The sequence below is a fragment of the Oenanthe melanoleuca genome, chromosome 3, assembly GCF_029582105.1.
Source record: "Oenanthe melanoleuca isolate GR-GAL-2019-014 chromosome 3, OMel1.0, whole genome shotgun sequence".
NCBI lineage: Eukaryota > Metazoa > Chordata > Aves > Passeriformes > Muscicapidae > Oenanthe > Oenanthe melanoleuca.
The window spans coordinates 62,237,178-62,253,339 of record NC_079336.1 but is presented as its reverse complement, the minus strand read 5'-3'; the positions used below and the strand labels follow the sequence as shown (position 1 = coordinate 62,253,339).

At 37.5% G+C, this 16,162-nt stretch overlaps 1 protein-coding gene across 4 annotated transcripts in view; it reads right to left on the bottom strand.

Annotated features, from left to right (window-relative positions):
* UTRN (utrophin) overlaps positions 1-16,162 on the bottom strand; it is a 329,881-nt gene that overhangs the window by 197,895 nt on the left and 115,824 nt on the right. For 3 of the 4 annotated variants that reach the window (XM_056488825.1, XM_056488823.1, XM_056488824.1), the window contains 9 exons: positions 15,102-15,272; positions 13,486-13,665; positions 11,728-11,856; positions 11,441-11,611; positions 10,765-10,914; positions 9,498-9,635; positions 8,540-8,692; positions 2,763-2,954; positions 776-948 (listed from right to left, as the gene is read on the bottom strand). In XM_056488825.1, the coding sequence (XP_056344800.1) occupies positions 776-948; positions 2,763-2,954; positions 8,540-8,692; positions 9,498-9,635; positions 10,765-10,914; positions 11,441-11,611; positions 11,728-11,856; positions 13,486-13,665; positions 15,102-15,272 (1,457 nt within the window). The remainder of the gene's footprint in view (positions 1-775; positions 949-2,762; positions 2,955-8,539; positions 8,693-9,497; positions 9,636-10,764; positions 10,915-11,440; positions 11,612-11,727; positions 11,857-13,485; positions 13,666-15,101; positions 15,273-16,162) is intronic. The other variant, XM_056488826.1, reaches the window with a different exon arrangement.

Genomic DNA, 16,162 nt, shown 5'->3' with positions numbered 1-16,162 from the left:
AGCACCTTGAGCTTAGTGGTAGCTTTCTGAACGTGTACTTTTACACTTTTTCAAATTCCAACTTTAAATACTCACCTAATGCACTTTAAAGATTGACTAAGTGGTATTGAGTATGTTTTTAAAGATTTAAGGTTGAGAATGAAAGATTTAAGAAAGAAAAAGATGTAAAAGTTTAATGTCTTTTCTTGTAAGGGGTGGGACGAAATCAAACTTTTTGCCCCAAGTGAAATTCCACTTATTTATGGCAAGGAAATTAGAAATACACATTTCTTAATCACTTATTTTAGTATACTCTTGTTTTCCTAACAACAAAATGTTCTAATCAAGTCTCTCATCTTTAAATACTTCCAACAAATATTATTGACAACTGTCATAGGTGCTTATTTTAAAGACCGCATTCTTTCAAACTGCATCCTTCCTTCAAAAATCAAAAATCAGCCTTAAATTCTTCATTAAAATATGTCTTACACAACATTATTCTTCTAAAACTTTGCTGTGCAATACCTTTACAAAACCAAATTTTATGTTCTATGAACAAAACCTTCTATTTCATAAAGTTGAAACAATGAGTTTCACAAAAGCAGTCTAACTTTACTTTCCATGTTAATGATTTCAACAGTCAATGATTCTGGAAATTATTTTGTAATAACAATATATTAAAGCTATAATTCCCAAACTCATCTTCATCATTAAGGTGCATTTGAAAAACACTTACATAAACATGCACATAAAGTATTTACCACACGGTCACAGAGACCAATCATGCTTGACTTACCACTTACGATCATTGTACATTCTATTAATTCTGTCCCATTCTGCATTCAGCTGTGTCAGTGCATCTCCTATTTGTATTGCCTCAGGTCCAGATGCTTCCAATATAACATCAGGCTGCTTTTCATGAATTACTGCAATTTGATCCCCAAGTTTATCCAAAGTATCTTTTATGTTCTGCAAGCACCGAAATGGCACAAGCCATTAGTAAAGTCAACACCAGCAAGAAATAAAAAGAAAAATACAAAAAAAATATTTTCAAAATCATTTTCCAAAAATCTGCATCTACAATAAGACCATGACCACCAGCATCAGCAGTTTACAGCAATTGATTTTTAGCAATTGAACTGAATAGTTCATCACACCCTTTAAGCATGGTCCTTTTCAGGTTTTTATGAAAAGTATTAAATATTTCTTATATATCAAATTTTTTCTAAGGTAAAGGGGCACACCATATTTCTCAAAACAGAATCTTCATTAGTAAACAAATCTGCCCATGCCATGATGACACTGCTAATGCTCTTTCCCCATGTAAAAAAATGGGCCACAAAATGCAACTTCATCATGCTTCATGTAACCTCCCATCTGCCCAGAACTGCAAAAGCCTGAGGCTGCATAAAGGTCTTAGATTTAAATGACAAAGTTAAAGTAATCAATTTCAAATACCATTGAACTATGATGTGAAAATTCCTTTAAACCAGATACTGTTGTAAGACTGCCTGGGTATTTGGAAGACAAACAGTCCATGCAGACAGTGGAATTTACTTATCTTTTTGAATTTAAAACAGTAATGCTTCTAAAAATTCTATGCTCTGCTATTTACTTTTTCTGAAAACATCCTTAGAATATACCAAAATTTCAAAATCAGATGAGACACCTGCACCAAAAAGAATGCACCAAATTTTAAACCCATCTTAACATAAACACTCTTAACTGTACTCAAGGCAGCACAGAAATAATGTGAGCAGGAATAAGAGAATTTCATGAACAAAACTTTGTCAAAGGCTGGGACCATTCCCATATTTGCTTTTATAAAATAGGTAAAAAAAAAAAAACTAAACATGAGAAATGGAAGCATGTATACAGCAGAAAGAATAGCATGTCAGAAAAGTGGACTGGAATTCTGAAAAGCTTTTAAAGGACCTATACAGCAGCTGCATAAACAGCTAATCTAGCTCTTGGTGAGAGGTAAAGCCCGCTACACCTCAGATATGACACATGGACCCTGCTGTGATTCCCAGTCCAGAGAGGTACACCTACACTGCACCATGCCATGTGTAATTCCCAACTCCAATGGATGTTTTCTGAGGGAACCTGTTTCACACTCTTCTGTATGCTAAGAATTAACTGGGACTCAGACTTCTCCATATTCAGCTCATATTTGACAGCAGGATTCAGTATCTTCCAGCCTGATTTCTTCATCTCCTTTTGAAAAAGACCAGGTCCTTAACTATTTCCTCACTATTAATCACACAGGTAAACCAACTGGCTGACAATAAGAAGAGGCAGCTTAAAACTGAAAGAATATTGCTGTTTTGCTCATCAGAACAGGTACCATCATCTTGTGGCCTCATACAACTTCATAAAAAGTCAAGAATGACCCTTTCTCCTGTTCCTATTTGAGCAACTGTTTTCACCTGACCTAAGAACAAGAGCTGTATTAAGGCTATTAAGCAGGAATGTAAGGAGATTGGCTTTAGCACTTCTGTGAGCGTTAGGTCAACTATGATGAAAAATACAAGTGTCTACAACAAATTAAACCTGGCTCCCTGAACATCCCATCCAGTTTTCATGCTGCTACATTGTATCAAGACTATCCATGGGAAAAAATTAGCCAAAATTAGGACCGTCATTTTTTTAGTTTTCAGTGTATATTGATCCTGTATATACCAAGCAAAACCACAAATATAGCAATACAGTTGTAAAGGTGGTGGCCTTTCTTCTGCTGTTTCCCTTCTCCACTCTAAATATAATGCTTAGGCATGCAGTACCTTCAGTGAATCTTCCTGAGCTGAAATATCCTCATAGATGCCAGTATTCAGCTCTGGTGCATTCAGCAGCAGTTCAATATCAGCCATAGCCAGCAAAACTTTGTTGATTTCAACCAGGTACTCAGCTGAGAAAGGCAAGGTCCTAACTCCTGTAGCAAACTGGCCTTTTAACCTCTGCTGGACAGGGATTGCCTAAAAACAAGAAAATTCATTTTATATTTCAAACAACAATTTTATGAAATCCTAAATCAATCTACTATATTCAGAATAATTACCTTTCTATATTTGAAGAGAAAACAAAGGCTTTTCTAGCAAGATTACATAAATTCAGAACTCTGCAAGTCCTGCACAGGACAGTTTATTTATTTTAAAAGTTATAAAACAGTAGATATCATGCCTCAGAATGACTCTATTTTTCTTGATTATAACTCCAAGCAATGGAGAGGGTACCACTGTTTCTTTTACCTTGATCCTTATCATTTCCAGAAATAACACTACTTGATTGACCCTGTACATTCAAGCCACTCTACTTCCTCCATCACCAAGATACCAATTTACTGAAACAAAACTACCCATCCATATTCTTTTCAATAAGCATCCCAACCCACATTTTCTAACCATTTTTAAAAAATAAATTAGTGCTCCATCAGAACTCCAATTTTTTGCAGCAATAAAAGACAGTAACTCCAGAGCTTGGCAATTGTTTTCTGCTCTGGCTGCAAGACTGGGCTATCTAGCCAAATACCATGTTAGTAGATAAGAGAGTAAGAACTGTAATTTAATGCAGCTTTTTCTTGGTTCATAAATGGTGGGCTGGATCTGAGACATCAGGAAGACTGCTACAAGAAGCTATCCCTCTACCATGCCTGGCAAAAAATTAGCAGAGGCAGGTGAAGCAGACTGACAGGAGTTTTTAGCAGAAAACATTTCTTGCCAAACAGGATTCTGTTCCCATGTCTGAAAACAGCCTAGCTCTTTAAAACCATCAAATAATAAGAAAGCCTGCTTCCCAATATTGAAGAACTCAAGCAATTTTAAATCAACATGTCGCACTTGGTGAATGAGTCAAGCAAGACAGAGGCACAGAACTGTGGGATTTACTAACAGCTAAGAACACCCTTAAGTGTGAAGAATAAATGTATATTCATAGCAGTTTCAGACAGTGAATTTTACTTTGCAATTTCTCTGGGCTGGGTGAACACATGAAAATCTCTAGCACAGCTGACAACCAATAAAATATTAAAGCCCCACTAACCAAGTGGCTTGCAAACACCTATCTTCCTCCTTCACATGTTTCTGAGAATTTCAAATATGTCACTCAGATTAACTGGGTCCTAACATAACCAGCACATGTACTGCAAATGAAGCAAGGACTGCAGCAGAAAATATACGTTCACATATTCACCATTCAGGACTTCGCATGCACTAAATGTTCCTAAGGATTTTCTTTGGATTGTGTTGGTTTGGTTTTTTTTTTTGTTTTCTCTAGTAGACAATCATCCTGCTCTGAAACTGGCAATACAGCTTTGCTTCCACAAGACCTTTGCTACTTAATATGATTTGCTCAGTCATTCATTGCACACCACAGAAACAGAATGCAAGGGCATAGCAGTGTTAGTCCACTAAAAACAAGAATCACAGAAAAGCATCACAAACTACTCAGTGCTGCTTTTGGTTCGGTACAGCAAGCAAGCACCACAGTTGAAAACAAGGCTTACTCCATATGCTTTAGCTACAAACTCACCATCTTATATGCTCTGCATATATTTTATCAGCTTCCATCAATGAGTTTGGAGCAAAAGGCTTAGAGAGAGGAACGATTTCCTGTGGAAGGAGAGGGCCCCAGTTCCTAAGAAATCAGACAGTCTGTGCAAATCCAAGTACACATCAAGGTAAGAACAAACCCCAGGATGCATTCTACAGCACAGCCATCAGCAACATCTTCACAAGGTGTTTTCTCTAACTTCCAATCATTCCAAAAGTCCCATTCTCACACAGTGACAAGACTTCAAGCCTTCACCCACATGGAATAGGTGACTGGGCTTTACTATGTTTCTACTTCCCACACACTGCTTTGTCACTCATTAGAAAATCTCGCACAAGATTTAGAACAGCACATGTTGGCATGCAGCAAACTTGTTCTGTACTTGTGCACTGACATGCTCTGAAGCTTTCTGCTTTCCCAGAAACACCATCCTGGGCCAGATTACCCTCTTCTGCTAAGCAGAGAATTCCACCTGATGCTGGTCCTCCAGAGTATGCCTTTCCTTGATAACCTCCTCCAGCTGCCTCCCATCACTGAGATAATGCTTCCTCCTCTCAAAACCCTCATTCTTAAAGGTGAACATATGTAAGTGCTATAAACACATTAGTGCTTTAGTACAGCAGAGTTTTAATTGTTCAGCTGTTCTCTACCTTGCATTGCACACTGGGAGCTTCTAAAATGCAGCACAATATGCTAAAAACCAGAGGAGTTTTATGTAATTCTCTCACAGTTACCTGACAAATCCCTAAATATCACAGAAGCTGGTTTTGGTTACTTCGCTCTTTTTTTTTTTTTTTTTTTTTTTTTTTTATTGGGGGGAAAAAGAAAAAAAAAAAAAAAAAAACCTCAGGTAAGCAAGCTCTTTTCACAGAATCAGAATGGTTTAGGTTGGAAAGGGATCTTAAAGATCATCTTATTCCAACAGCCCTGCCATGGGCAGGGACAACTTCCACTAAATCAGGTTGCACAAAGCCTCATCAAACCCATATTAGAACACTTCCAGGGATACAGAATCCACAGCTTTTGTGGGCAATCTGTTCCAGGGCATCACCACCCTCACAGTGAAGAATTCCTTCTTAGTGTCTAATCTTAACCTTCCCTCTTACAGATTAAAGCCATTGGCCCCTTGTTTACCTCCTTGGATGCTTAACTATACAAGCCAGATTTTAAATCTTTAGATTTTTCAGAGACAGTTTTCTAAAAAAAGATTTCCCAAAGCCCGTGTCCATTTAATTAATGTAATCAGCAAACAACTGTTCATATTTAAGCAATCCAGAACCTTTCCTATAAAAAGGATACTAGAAAAAACAAATAAGTTTTCTTTATTACAGAAATAATACTTCAAGAGCCTTCAAGATGATGTCTGCTTCTGCATTAGAAAAAAATGCACTATGCCTGCAACTGCATATTTACTTACCATCTGCAAAATTACCATTTTCACTTCAAAACCACTTCCTAAGACCTGGAAAAATCTGTCAGGAATTCACGCAACTAACTACCTCTGAAATTTAAGGTTTCATTTTTTCATTTCCCTCATTTTGAACAAAGGCAGAATTATCCAATTTAAAAAAATATTAAAGCACTGTTAGAAAAAAAGGACTTCTAGGAGATGCAACTTCCAGTGCAGGCTTTTCTTGCTAATGGATCTGTGGCAAAACAAGGCTTACTCAAAAGTACCTACTATACAGATGGGTTACCAATATTTCAGAGATAATTTAACTCCATAATCCCTAGAAGCATAAATGATGAGGAATATTTATGATCCAGCTACTTCCAGCAAATCAATATATAGATATGACCTTCAAAAGCACCATAAATAAGTCCTCTCCTCCACACTTCCTTACAAAAGCATAAATAATGCATTACATAAAAGCTCAATTGAAATCCACTCCCCAGCTCAGCAGCTGAAATCTTCCTTTCCCTCCCCATTTTGTTCACATCAAACAGCAGTTTCTCTGCTCACTACAGCTTCCTTACATCAAGGAAAGGAAGGAAGGTCAAGGTGAGGGCTCAAGCCACCTGCACACCAGCAGGTCAAGAATTCATTTAGTGATTCTCAGTCCTAAGCTGCAATGAACAACAAGCACTGCAATTTTCAAGTCTGGTGGCTCCAAGAAAATTCTGGAGCAACAGTGATTATCTAAAATGATTATGATATTTGGGAAGACACTTTCTCCCTTTAGCAACGTTATGGTCTCACACCATTTTCAGTGTTCAAGATTGATTACTAGAACCAGTAAAAAGAATCAGTCATAAAAGTAAGATAAGGCCACTTGAGCCAAGTTGCCTTAGCATTCAAATATCAGAAATCCAGAGACAAAAGCACATGAAGCAAAAACAGCAGTTTGAATTTCCAAGTTTCACACCAGTAACGAAAACTGCTGTGGTCCCTTTCTGACAGTCTAGCTGACCTGAGCAAATATGTTTCTCCATCAACAGTCTATTGTAATTGCTACAGTAATCCATAGTGACATGCCATTCTGCATGCAGCAACCAGATACACTTATCCAGGAATGGATCTAGCAGCAGCAGGGATTAGCTGCAGTATATCTCTTTAAGAAAAGGGCTTTACAGGAAACACAGTATCTTCCTTAGAGAGGATCAGTCAAACTGCAGTAGGACCAACAGTGCCAAGGAAGAGCATCTGAGGCATGACTGGACTGCCCCCATTAGCAAAGAGCCATGCAGGTGCATCATCTTTCCATTTCTGTCCAGTAATTGATTCATTCAAAGAATCTGATGGTCAAACAGGAAAAAAATAATAATGTTGTTTTACTTTAAGTACACATGGATTCCCATTCCCTTCAAAAACATTCCATGGCATCAGTCAGGTCCCAAAAATCTTATATCACCAGAAGAGACTGCTGGAGAACCAACAGAGCAGTCAGATGTCAGACTGCTCTACAGACCCTGGGCCTTCTTTGCTGCCCAGCTATGCATGGGAGACTTATAATGTGAAACAGTCTTTCTAAAGAAGTGCAGGTCTAAAAGTTGATACTGAATGGCGTGTGTGACAAAGGACAGCAGACCATTATCACAGGCTGCTGAAGCCACACAGCGCTACCTGTGAACAAAGAGCACCACATTATGATTTGTGGTGCAAGTCTCACAGGGAGCCAGAGCATGTCACCCCTGCCTGCAAGTTTACTGGTTCTGGGTTAAAAAGTTACAGAGCAGTCAAAAAGATTGATAGAAGTTAATTACGAAGCTTTATATGCAGAAATTGAAAAGTCCTTGACAGATTACATAGCCCTCAGTCTTGTTCAAGAAATTACTCCTTCACAAGGTTCTTCACTGTTATTGCCTATAATATTAATGCAATTACCACAAAAAGACACAGTGTTTTTAAGGATGGAGGGGTGGGGAAAAAAAAAAAAAAAAAAAAAAAAAAAAAAGATCCAAAAAGCAATCAAAAAATATCTGTACCCTCAATGATTAAGGCATACAACTTTCTGGGCATCAAGTTTCATCAGACCCTGACATTCTATCAGTCGCAAAATTGCTTGTCAAGACCCACACACACATTATCAGAAATACTTCAACCTTGGTCTGTTTTATTAATATTCATTGTGTACAGTAATATCCATTACATGATGGCAGTTATCCCTCTCTAAGCACTTGAGGCAGGAAAAGACAGCAGAGTAGTTACAGTAGCCTGACCACAGGATGCAGAGGCACAGGATTTAAGCCTCAGACAAGGCTTTTATCATACCTGCACCAAAGTGATATTAAATCAGACCAGCAAGACAAACTGTCCTGAATCAGGTCCACTGCCCACATCATGGTCTGAGATTTGGGCCTGAAGGATGAGATCTTTTAGACCTATGGTGACTACATAGAAATCCCAAACTAGCATATGTTGATAATTTCCTAACAAAAAATGAATGCTATCCTGCTTTCCTCCTAGGTGTCCAAAGAAGATCACTACACTAGATTAAACTCTAGTGTATGAATCTCCAAAGTTCATACACACCATTTACTGTTTGCTCTAAGAAACAGACGCCTCATTTACCTTGAGTTTTTGTTCATCCTCCACACCTTGCAGCCCTGACAGACGATCCTCAGCCTCATTCAGCCACTTCATTAGACTATCATGTTCCTTCTTATACTGGGAAAACACTGGAGAGAGTTCCATGGCCTGTCTCCTTTGAAATGGCCTGCACTCCTACAATCCAGTGTATTAGGAAAATATGGTGTAAAAAGAGGGAAGTAGTGAACAGAATAGGTCTTTCTTATTTGAAAAACAAAAATACTTGAGGGATTCATCTGAAGGAGCAAATTCCAAAATATGCAATAGTACTAATTTATTTTTCCAATAGCTATATTCTCTTTATCTGCATAGACATATAATGAAAGCCAGCCTGAGGGTCTTGCCTGCACCTTTGAACCAGACCTCATCTTGCCAACTCTAGTGTGGTTCAAACAGGTGAGCTAAAAGGAGCATCTCTGTTACAGACAGAACCATTTTAAACACAGCTTGTGTATGCAAGCATCACAGCATGCTGCAGTCTGCAGTTACTGCTAATACCCTCTATAGGGAGGAAGGGGAATTTGGGAACAGGCTGGATCACAGAAAGGGCTTATCTTGAGAGGTCAGTATGTTTGTGTGTGTATGTGTATACATGGTCACTCTTCACACAGCCTGAAGCCTGTGGAGGAGATAAACCTCTGCAAAGACAGGTGAAGCAAATGCTCAGCTCAATGCACCCATCTGGGAAAATACATAGGGTAGCCCTCTGTGAAACTGTGAAAAGGACTTGGAAAATGAAAACTACTCCCCCAAAACCTAGAAATGAGAAAAAATTCATATTTTGGAATTGCAAAGATTCAGAGACTCTGATTGGTATGCACATACATTTAACTCTCCCCCAGAGAATCACGTATGCTATAGGAGTCATAAATTATAAAATATTTCTGAGATACCAAAGGGAAAGTTGATAAATGAGCTGTAGTAACTACCATAAATGTACCTGCACACTGCTGTACTTTTTCTGCAGAAGCAACAACTGTAGGCGGATCTTCTCTCTCCTATGGTCCTCCATAGGCTGCTGGAGCAACTGCCCTCCTCTCTGTAAAACTTCTTCAATCTGAGCTCTTTCTTGATCCAGCTAAAATTAAACAAATCTCTATTATCTACAGAAATTAATTTTAAATACATTAGCTGCTCAGATATTTACAGCAATTTTATCAAACTTTTGTTTTATTATCCAAATGGGAGCCAAACAATTTCAAGCAGGCATTCTCCTACAACTACCAAATTATAAAATCCAACTTCCTCATTCCATAAACTTTATAAAGAGATGTGCTGAAAGAAACTTAATGAGCCAGCACTATGCAGTCACATCAATATGGTATTATGACTTGAGCTCCATTTCTTTTCTAGACATCCCTTGATAAGCAAGCTCAGCACAAAACAGCACAAAAACAAAAATTCAATAAATATAAAAAACAGTTGAAAAGGAAGGCTATGTTCTATAACAATAGGCCCTTCTGTAGAAATCTTTTAAAATTTGCATTCTGTAATACAAATGGCATTTTCCACTGACTTAGATCCAGCTTTCCAGCTCAGTTTATAGTATTTGAGTTGCTTAAAAGGAAGGCAAATAGAGTGGCCTGACAGGAATTTACTTGATTTTGTAGGCAACTTTACTTTTTTTTTGTAGGCAACAAGGCTACAGCAGACAAGGTGCTAACAAAACTATGGCAGTTTTATATGGGTGAATAGCAGAGAGTCTAGATTAGAATCAAGAAGATAAATTTTGTTCAAAGCTTTTATTTGGACTTCCAACATAAAGCCATATTACAAGACTCTTACTTGCACCTTACCTCACAAGCATCCTCCCACCTGGCCTAAGCACTGTGATTCATTTTATCATACCAGTTTAAATTTGAACCTCACTCAAACATCATTTGAATACAGGAAGGATTCCTTACAAAGAGCTACTTTGAGTAGGAGATAGATGGAACAAAAGTCAGAGTTCACTACCTGTATTGTATAAAATTGTGATGAAAATACCAACTCAAGTATGATTAGTTACTCTCAGCACAACAGCCAAGAGACAACAGCTATGGGAAAAGTATTGGAAACTGTGCAGAAAACTGTGCAGGAAAATTGTAGTTCCTTTTCTACCCTTAACCTTGTCTCAGAATTCCCCCTCAGAGTCTGGAGCAATGCAATACAGGGACAAAATAGAAAGTAATTTATTCAATTATTTATTTGTTCCATTGCTCACAAACCTTGTCATCTTCCCCACTCAACTCCAGATGCTTTTCCACAACTTTTAACATATTCTGTATGTCACTCTCAAATTTGTCCAGGTCTAGGAAAGCCAGTCTAGCTTCACAGGGCTCTGACATGACAGGAAGCCGTTCTTGTCCAACAAGCATCTGCAAAGCAAAATAAAACCTTGGTCAAGCTGAAAATTTCGTCTCAGCTGTTGCATACAATCCCCCACAAACAGGTATATCAGTTTGCAGGACTATGAGATAGAAGTATAAATCAAAATTGTAAAAGTTGTTCAATTTGAGAGATAGCTTGAACACACTTGGTAGTTATTAACAAGTTTCTACCTTCAATCTGAGTATTTTGTTCTCAAAAAAAAAAAAAAATTTCCAGTCACATTAGCTTCTGGTATTGTTTTGTAGCCCACAAATACATACTGCTATATATAAAATTTTCTGAACAGCTGTTTGTAAATTTTCCCATGAAACACAAGTCATCATCTGCTATTCAGGTAAAAAATGCAGCTGGTCTAAAAATCAGTCTATTTTTCATATCTAAATACCTACACTTTAAAGAGAGCTCAAAAGCAGCAAAGTGCTGTTCTAATAAACACGATCTATCCACTACAGCCAGCTGCCATCTTCTCAGCACAGACCTCCCAAGCAAGTTCTGGGGCTCGTTCATCCTCACCTTGGCACTTTTGATGTGCTGAGAGACCTTCTCAAAGTTACGGTTGAGTTCTGCCAGTTTGGGCTCCACAAGTTCCCGGCACGACACGCCCCGACCGTTCATCAAGATGACAGCCTGGTCACGTACATTATCCACTCGGAGACTGACATCATCTAGTTCAGATGTCAAACGCTGAGAAGTGATAGAAAATGAAAGTGGTTATCTCCTAGGCAAGGAGAAAGACATCTAAAAACAAACAGGAAGCAAATTTGACATCATTCAGAATCCATGAACACAACATTTTCTACCTTCACAGTTTCCTCCTTTTGGCTAGCTGGCTTTTTCTCAATTTCATCCAGTAAAGCTTCAGCCTGATACAACCAAGTACTTATGTGGGCAACATTTTCGTCAAATATTTCCAGCTGGCCCTGATGGTTCTGGAAAAAGATGAAAAAAATGTATGAATATAAAAAACTTCTAAAAATCCAACAAAAAAAAACACAAACAAAAAAACCAAACACCAAAAAACCCAAAAAAACTTAAAAAACCATCATATAAATCAATCATGCCAAAATCTTATGATCTATAGAAAGGAGATCAATAACATATTGTTATGGACACACTTTGGAATGAAACACTGAAAATCAGATTGTACCTTTCATCTTCAATAGTATTTTTAAAAATTCAATTTCCATTTGAGACCCTTTGGTAATATAATTTCTAATTCACAGAAAAGGAAAAAAAGTAGCTGAGGTAGTTTGTACAACTAAAGATAGATAATGTATTACAGCATTACAGCCAGATCATAATATCTCAGTCAACCAGAAACTCCACAATTTTTTCTATCAGTACGAGCAGGTACAACAGTATGCACTGTGTGTTGGTTTAGGAGTTTTCTAATTGGAAAGGGATAAGGGATGCCATACTTAGAAATTACAGCAATCAAGTTTTTATATTTTACTGATTACATTAAAATATTTCTTTCTCTTAAGAAGAGTTGCAAAACTGTAGACATGTTAATTAGGTCTGCTTTCACATGCAGTCTGAAATTGCAACATTAGGTGCGACAGACAGATGTCACATTATTTTGTGTATCAGATTCAGAGAAGTAACAATCTGTTTAAGCCTTTCAGCGAAACAAAAAAGATAGACAAGATCTGCTCTTTTAGAATAACAAAACCAAGGGAAGAGAGAAAAGAGAGAAGGCCTAGAATTGTGCTTTATAAGGTCTAATTGTTCTTTTGCTACATGGAGCTGTAAGTCTCTTGATACTGATATAGAGCACAGACAATACTTGTTACCAGATATGAACATAATCTAGAAGTACTTAGTCATGGATCACCCTACAGCATTTACACAAACTACCTGACTACTAATATGGAATTGGATTACAAAACCAACACTATCACCTGCAACAGGCACTGGACAGAAGGCACAAGGCTCACCACCTATACACTAAAGTTTCTACAACTTCCACCTTCAGAAGTCCTTGATACGGGTTGATTGCCATAACTAGCTAAACAACACCAAAATATCTTATTTATATAAAAGCATCAGTCTGATACTATCATTGGCAGACTGTAGCTTAATTAGCAGCTTTAGGTGTATAATATGCTGGGGCTTTCATTTAATCAGCCAAAGAGATGCTGCTGTCATACTCGAACACTTGCATTTATGGTCTGTCCAAAAGAGCAATAGGCTGACAGAGTCACAAGTGCTTTGCTGAACACCACTATGAAGTCCTCCACTGTCCATTAAATAGCTATCATCCAGGTCTAAAGGAAATCTATCAACACAAACCCACTGTTGGAGCTGGCACAGAGGCTGAATATTCAGGCTGAACAAAGAGCAGCACGTGCTGCAGCCCAGTTTTCCATCTTCCTTATTGCATACCATCTCATGGCTTACCTCTTCATCTACAGCATAAACCATTCCATATTATTTTAAGTCCATGAGGCATCACGAAACCTTCACTTTATAGTGAAGTGAGACAAATGAAAACTGCAACAGCTCCAAAGGGGTGGAAGGAGAGCCTACCCTGAATATTTCTCATACATGTAACTTACCAACAAGGTGTCACACCAGTCCTCAGTCCAGGTTCGAACTCTGCTCCAGCCAGCATTGAGGACACACAGCTTCTCCTCCAGGACAGTCTCACTCCCTTCCACCAGAGACTGGAGTGCAGTGCAACTTTCCGTGATGCTCTTCAGATCAGCCTTCCTCCTCTCCAGCTCTCTCAGCACATTCTGAAACAAGTTCAGCCATTAACACTGCACCGCTCCTAAACACAACATTACTGCAGATGTTCCATTCAGTGGCTACATATTACAGAATCCCTATTGTTGTATTATCTATATAAAGATACATATATTTACGTATCTTTAACTCTAGCCTTTTTTTCAAGTCATCTCTGCTTTTAAACAGTTTTTTTAATCTAAAAAAAACCTACCTCTTTCGAAAGTAAGCATGCTGACATGCAAATTAAGCAGTATGTCATCTCTTGAATATCAGCACACTGTTTCCATGTGGAAAACAGACCTCTTGCCATACAGGATCACCAATTATTAGTGATGATATCTGCCTAATTAAAAAACTATGATGCCAGTGTACAGTGTAATGAAGAATGCACTTAATCACAGCCAGTGTCTGGAGCTCCTTGAACATATTATCTATGAAGCAACTTATTATTTTAGCATAACTTATCCTAGAAACAGAAACAAACACTCAAGTTAAAGTATTTTAAAATTGCCTCTAGAAAACTTTAAATAGAAAGGACAATTTTGTATGAAACAAAGGACTTGTCCTCCTGGTGCCATTATTTGAACAGCGTACAAATGTATGGTAAGTATACTTCCAATAGGGATTCTAAAGTTTGTTTGGAGAGGAATCTTGGGGATACTGCTACAGCAAAACCCTAGTGGTAATAAATCCTAATCCTGATTGAAATGCGTGAGACATTATATTAGATGAGTTTGCAATTTGGTGAGCTTTCAAGTTTTAGGATTGCAGACAGAACCACTGCACAAGTAAAAGGTGACAGGAAGCAGAAACTGGAAAGGTCAGTATTGCTGAACTGTATCAACTGACACTTGTTGCTAACTCCTAATAATATCCAAATTCTACAGTGCAAGAAAATATAATTACTCTGAAGAAAGCAACTAACACATTTGCCTGTTTCAATTAAAAGCTTCAACGTGTAGTGAAAGAAAATAAGGAATTATAGAAGACTTATTTTGCAAAGTTACAATTTTGAAGACAAAACTGTTTCAATAAAATGTTACAAAATCATTTTTCATTGAATACACTTTTCATTCAATGCACTTTCAGTTTGCTCTACTAGTAAAAAATCTAATCCAGTCCACAAATATATTTGCTGATAATTTTATGAATATTATACTTGTTAAATGTGCAAGAGATACAGTAAGTCTTAAATACCTATTAGTACCAAATATGTAGTAATATCTTAAATACTTCACTGGCCATTTAAGGTTGACACAAGATGCCTGAGATGGAAAAGATCCGTCTCAGTAAGGTACTGAACATGAACTACTGATTCTGCTAAAATTTCATGACGTGGGAGATTTAGGAACAAGTTACAGGGATTTAAATTCACAGCCACTTCTACATAGTATTGCCATAACGTCAGAATTTTTTTCTACAAATATTTAGTAAGCATGCTTACTTTGGCCCAGGCAATTTCTGAATCTAGATCAGAAAGCAAGCTCTCTGAAGTGGACTTCTGCACGAGGTCAGCTTCAGTGGTAGCCAGCCACTCCGACAGAGAGGCAGACTCCTTCCTCAATCTGCGTGACAGCTGAGTTGCTTTTTCGAGGTCTTGTTTTCCTTCTGTCACCTACCAAAAAAAAAAAAAAAAACAAAAATTAGCAAGAATTCGATTTGAACAAAATTAGATTTTAAAAGACAGCAAATGCAAAATGCTACCCAGCTAAAATATCCACCTAAATGTATAAAATCCTTGCATCTTAAAACTGTCCTGCTTTAAGGAAGGACCCTAAAAGAAAAATTACTAAGCATCTGTATCTTACTATACAACACAGAATATATACAAATAATTAAAAACTGAGATATACCTCAAGAACATAAAGAAACCTGCATAGCAATTTGTTTATAGCTAGCAATCACCAAATTGAAGTTTATCACTTTATTTTGATCCTTTAGCTGAAACTCAAAGGACCATAGAATCCAGCCAGTCACTCACACAGGTAAAATTCAATTCCTCCTAGTAACTTGTAAGGCCTGCCAGCAAGAAGCTGTAAAGAAAAATTTCACTGAAAATCTAGTCTGCTCCTAAAAATAAGTAACATTAATATGAAATTTGATTTTTGCACAGTAAAATATTTTTTTTTTCACACCAATTACACAATTAGTCTGGTCAAATTTTAACACAGACTTGAGAAGAACTCCAAGCACCATAGTCAGAACCAATTGACATTTCAAAAAATTATGCTCTGTTCTCTGCTCAGAAATAAAAATCATAGCATTATACTGCAAGTAACTCTGCCTTTCTCACCTTTCCTAATCTCTTGTCTACACTCCTAGAATCCACAGCTTCCTGGATGTTCTCAACTTTACAACTGCAAAATATTTCCTAGGATCCATTCTGACATATTCCAAGACGGTAATCTGACCCTTTTCCCCCAGTTTAATTCATGGAGCATTCAAGAGACATAAATCCATTTGGGATTCCATCTTAATTTAGGTAGAAAGTCCTACCTGCCCGGT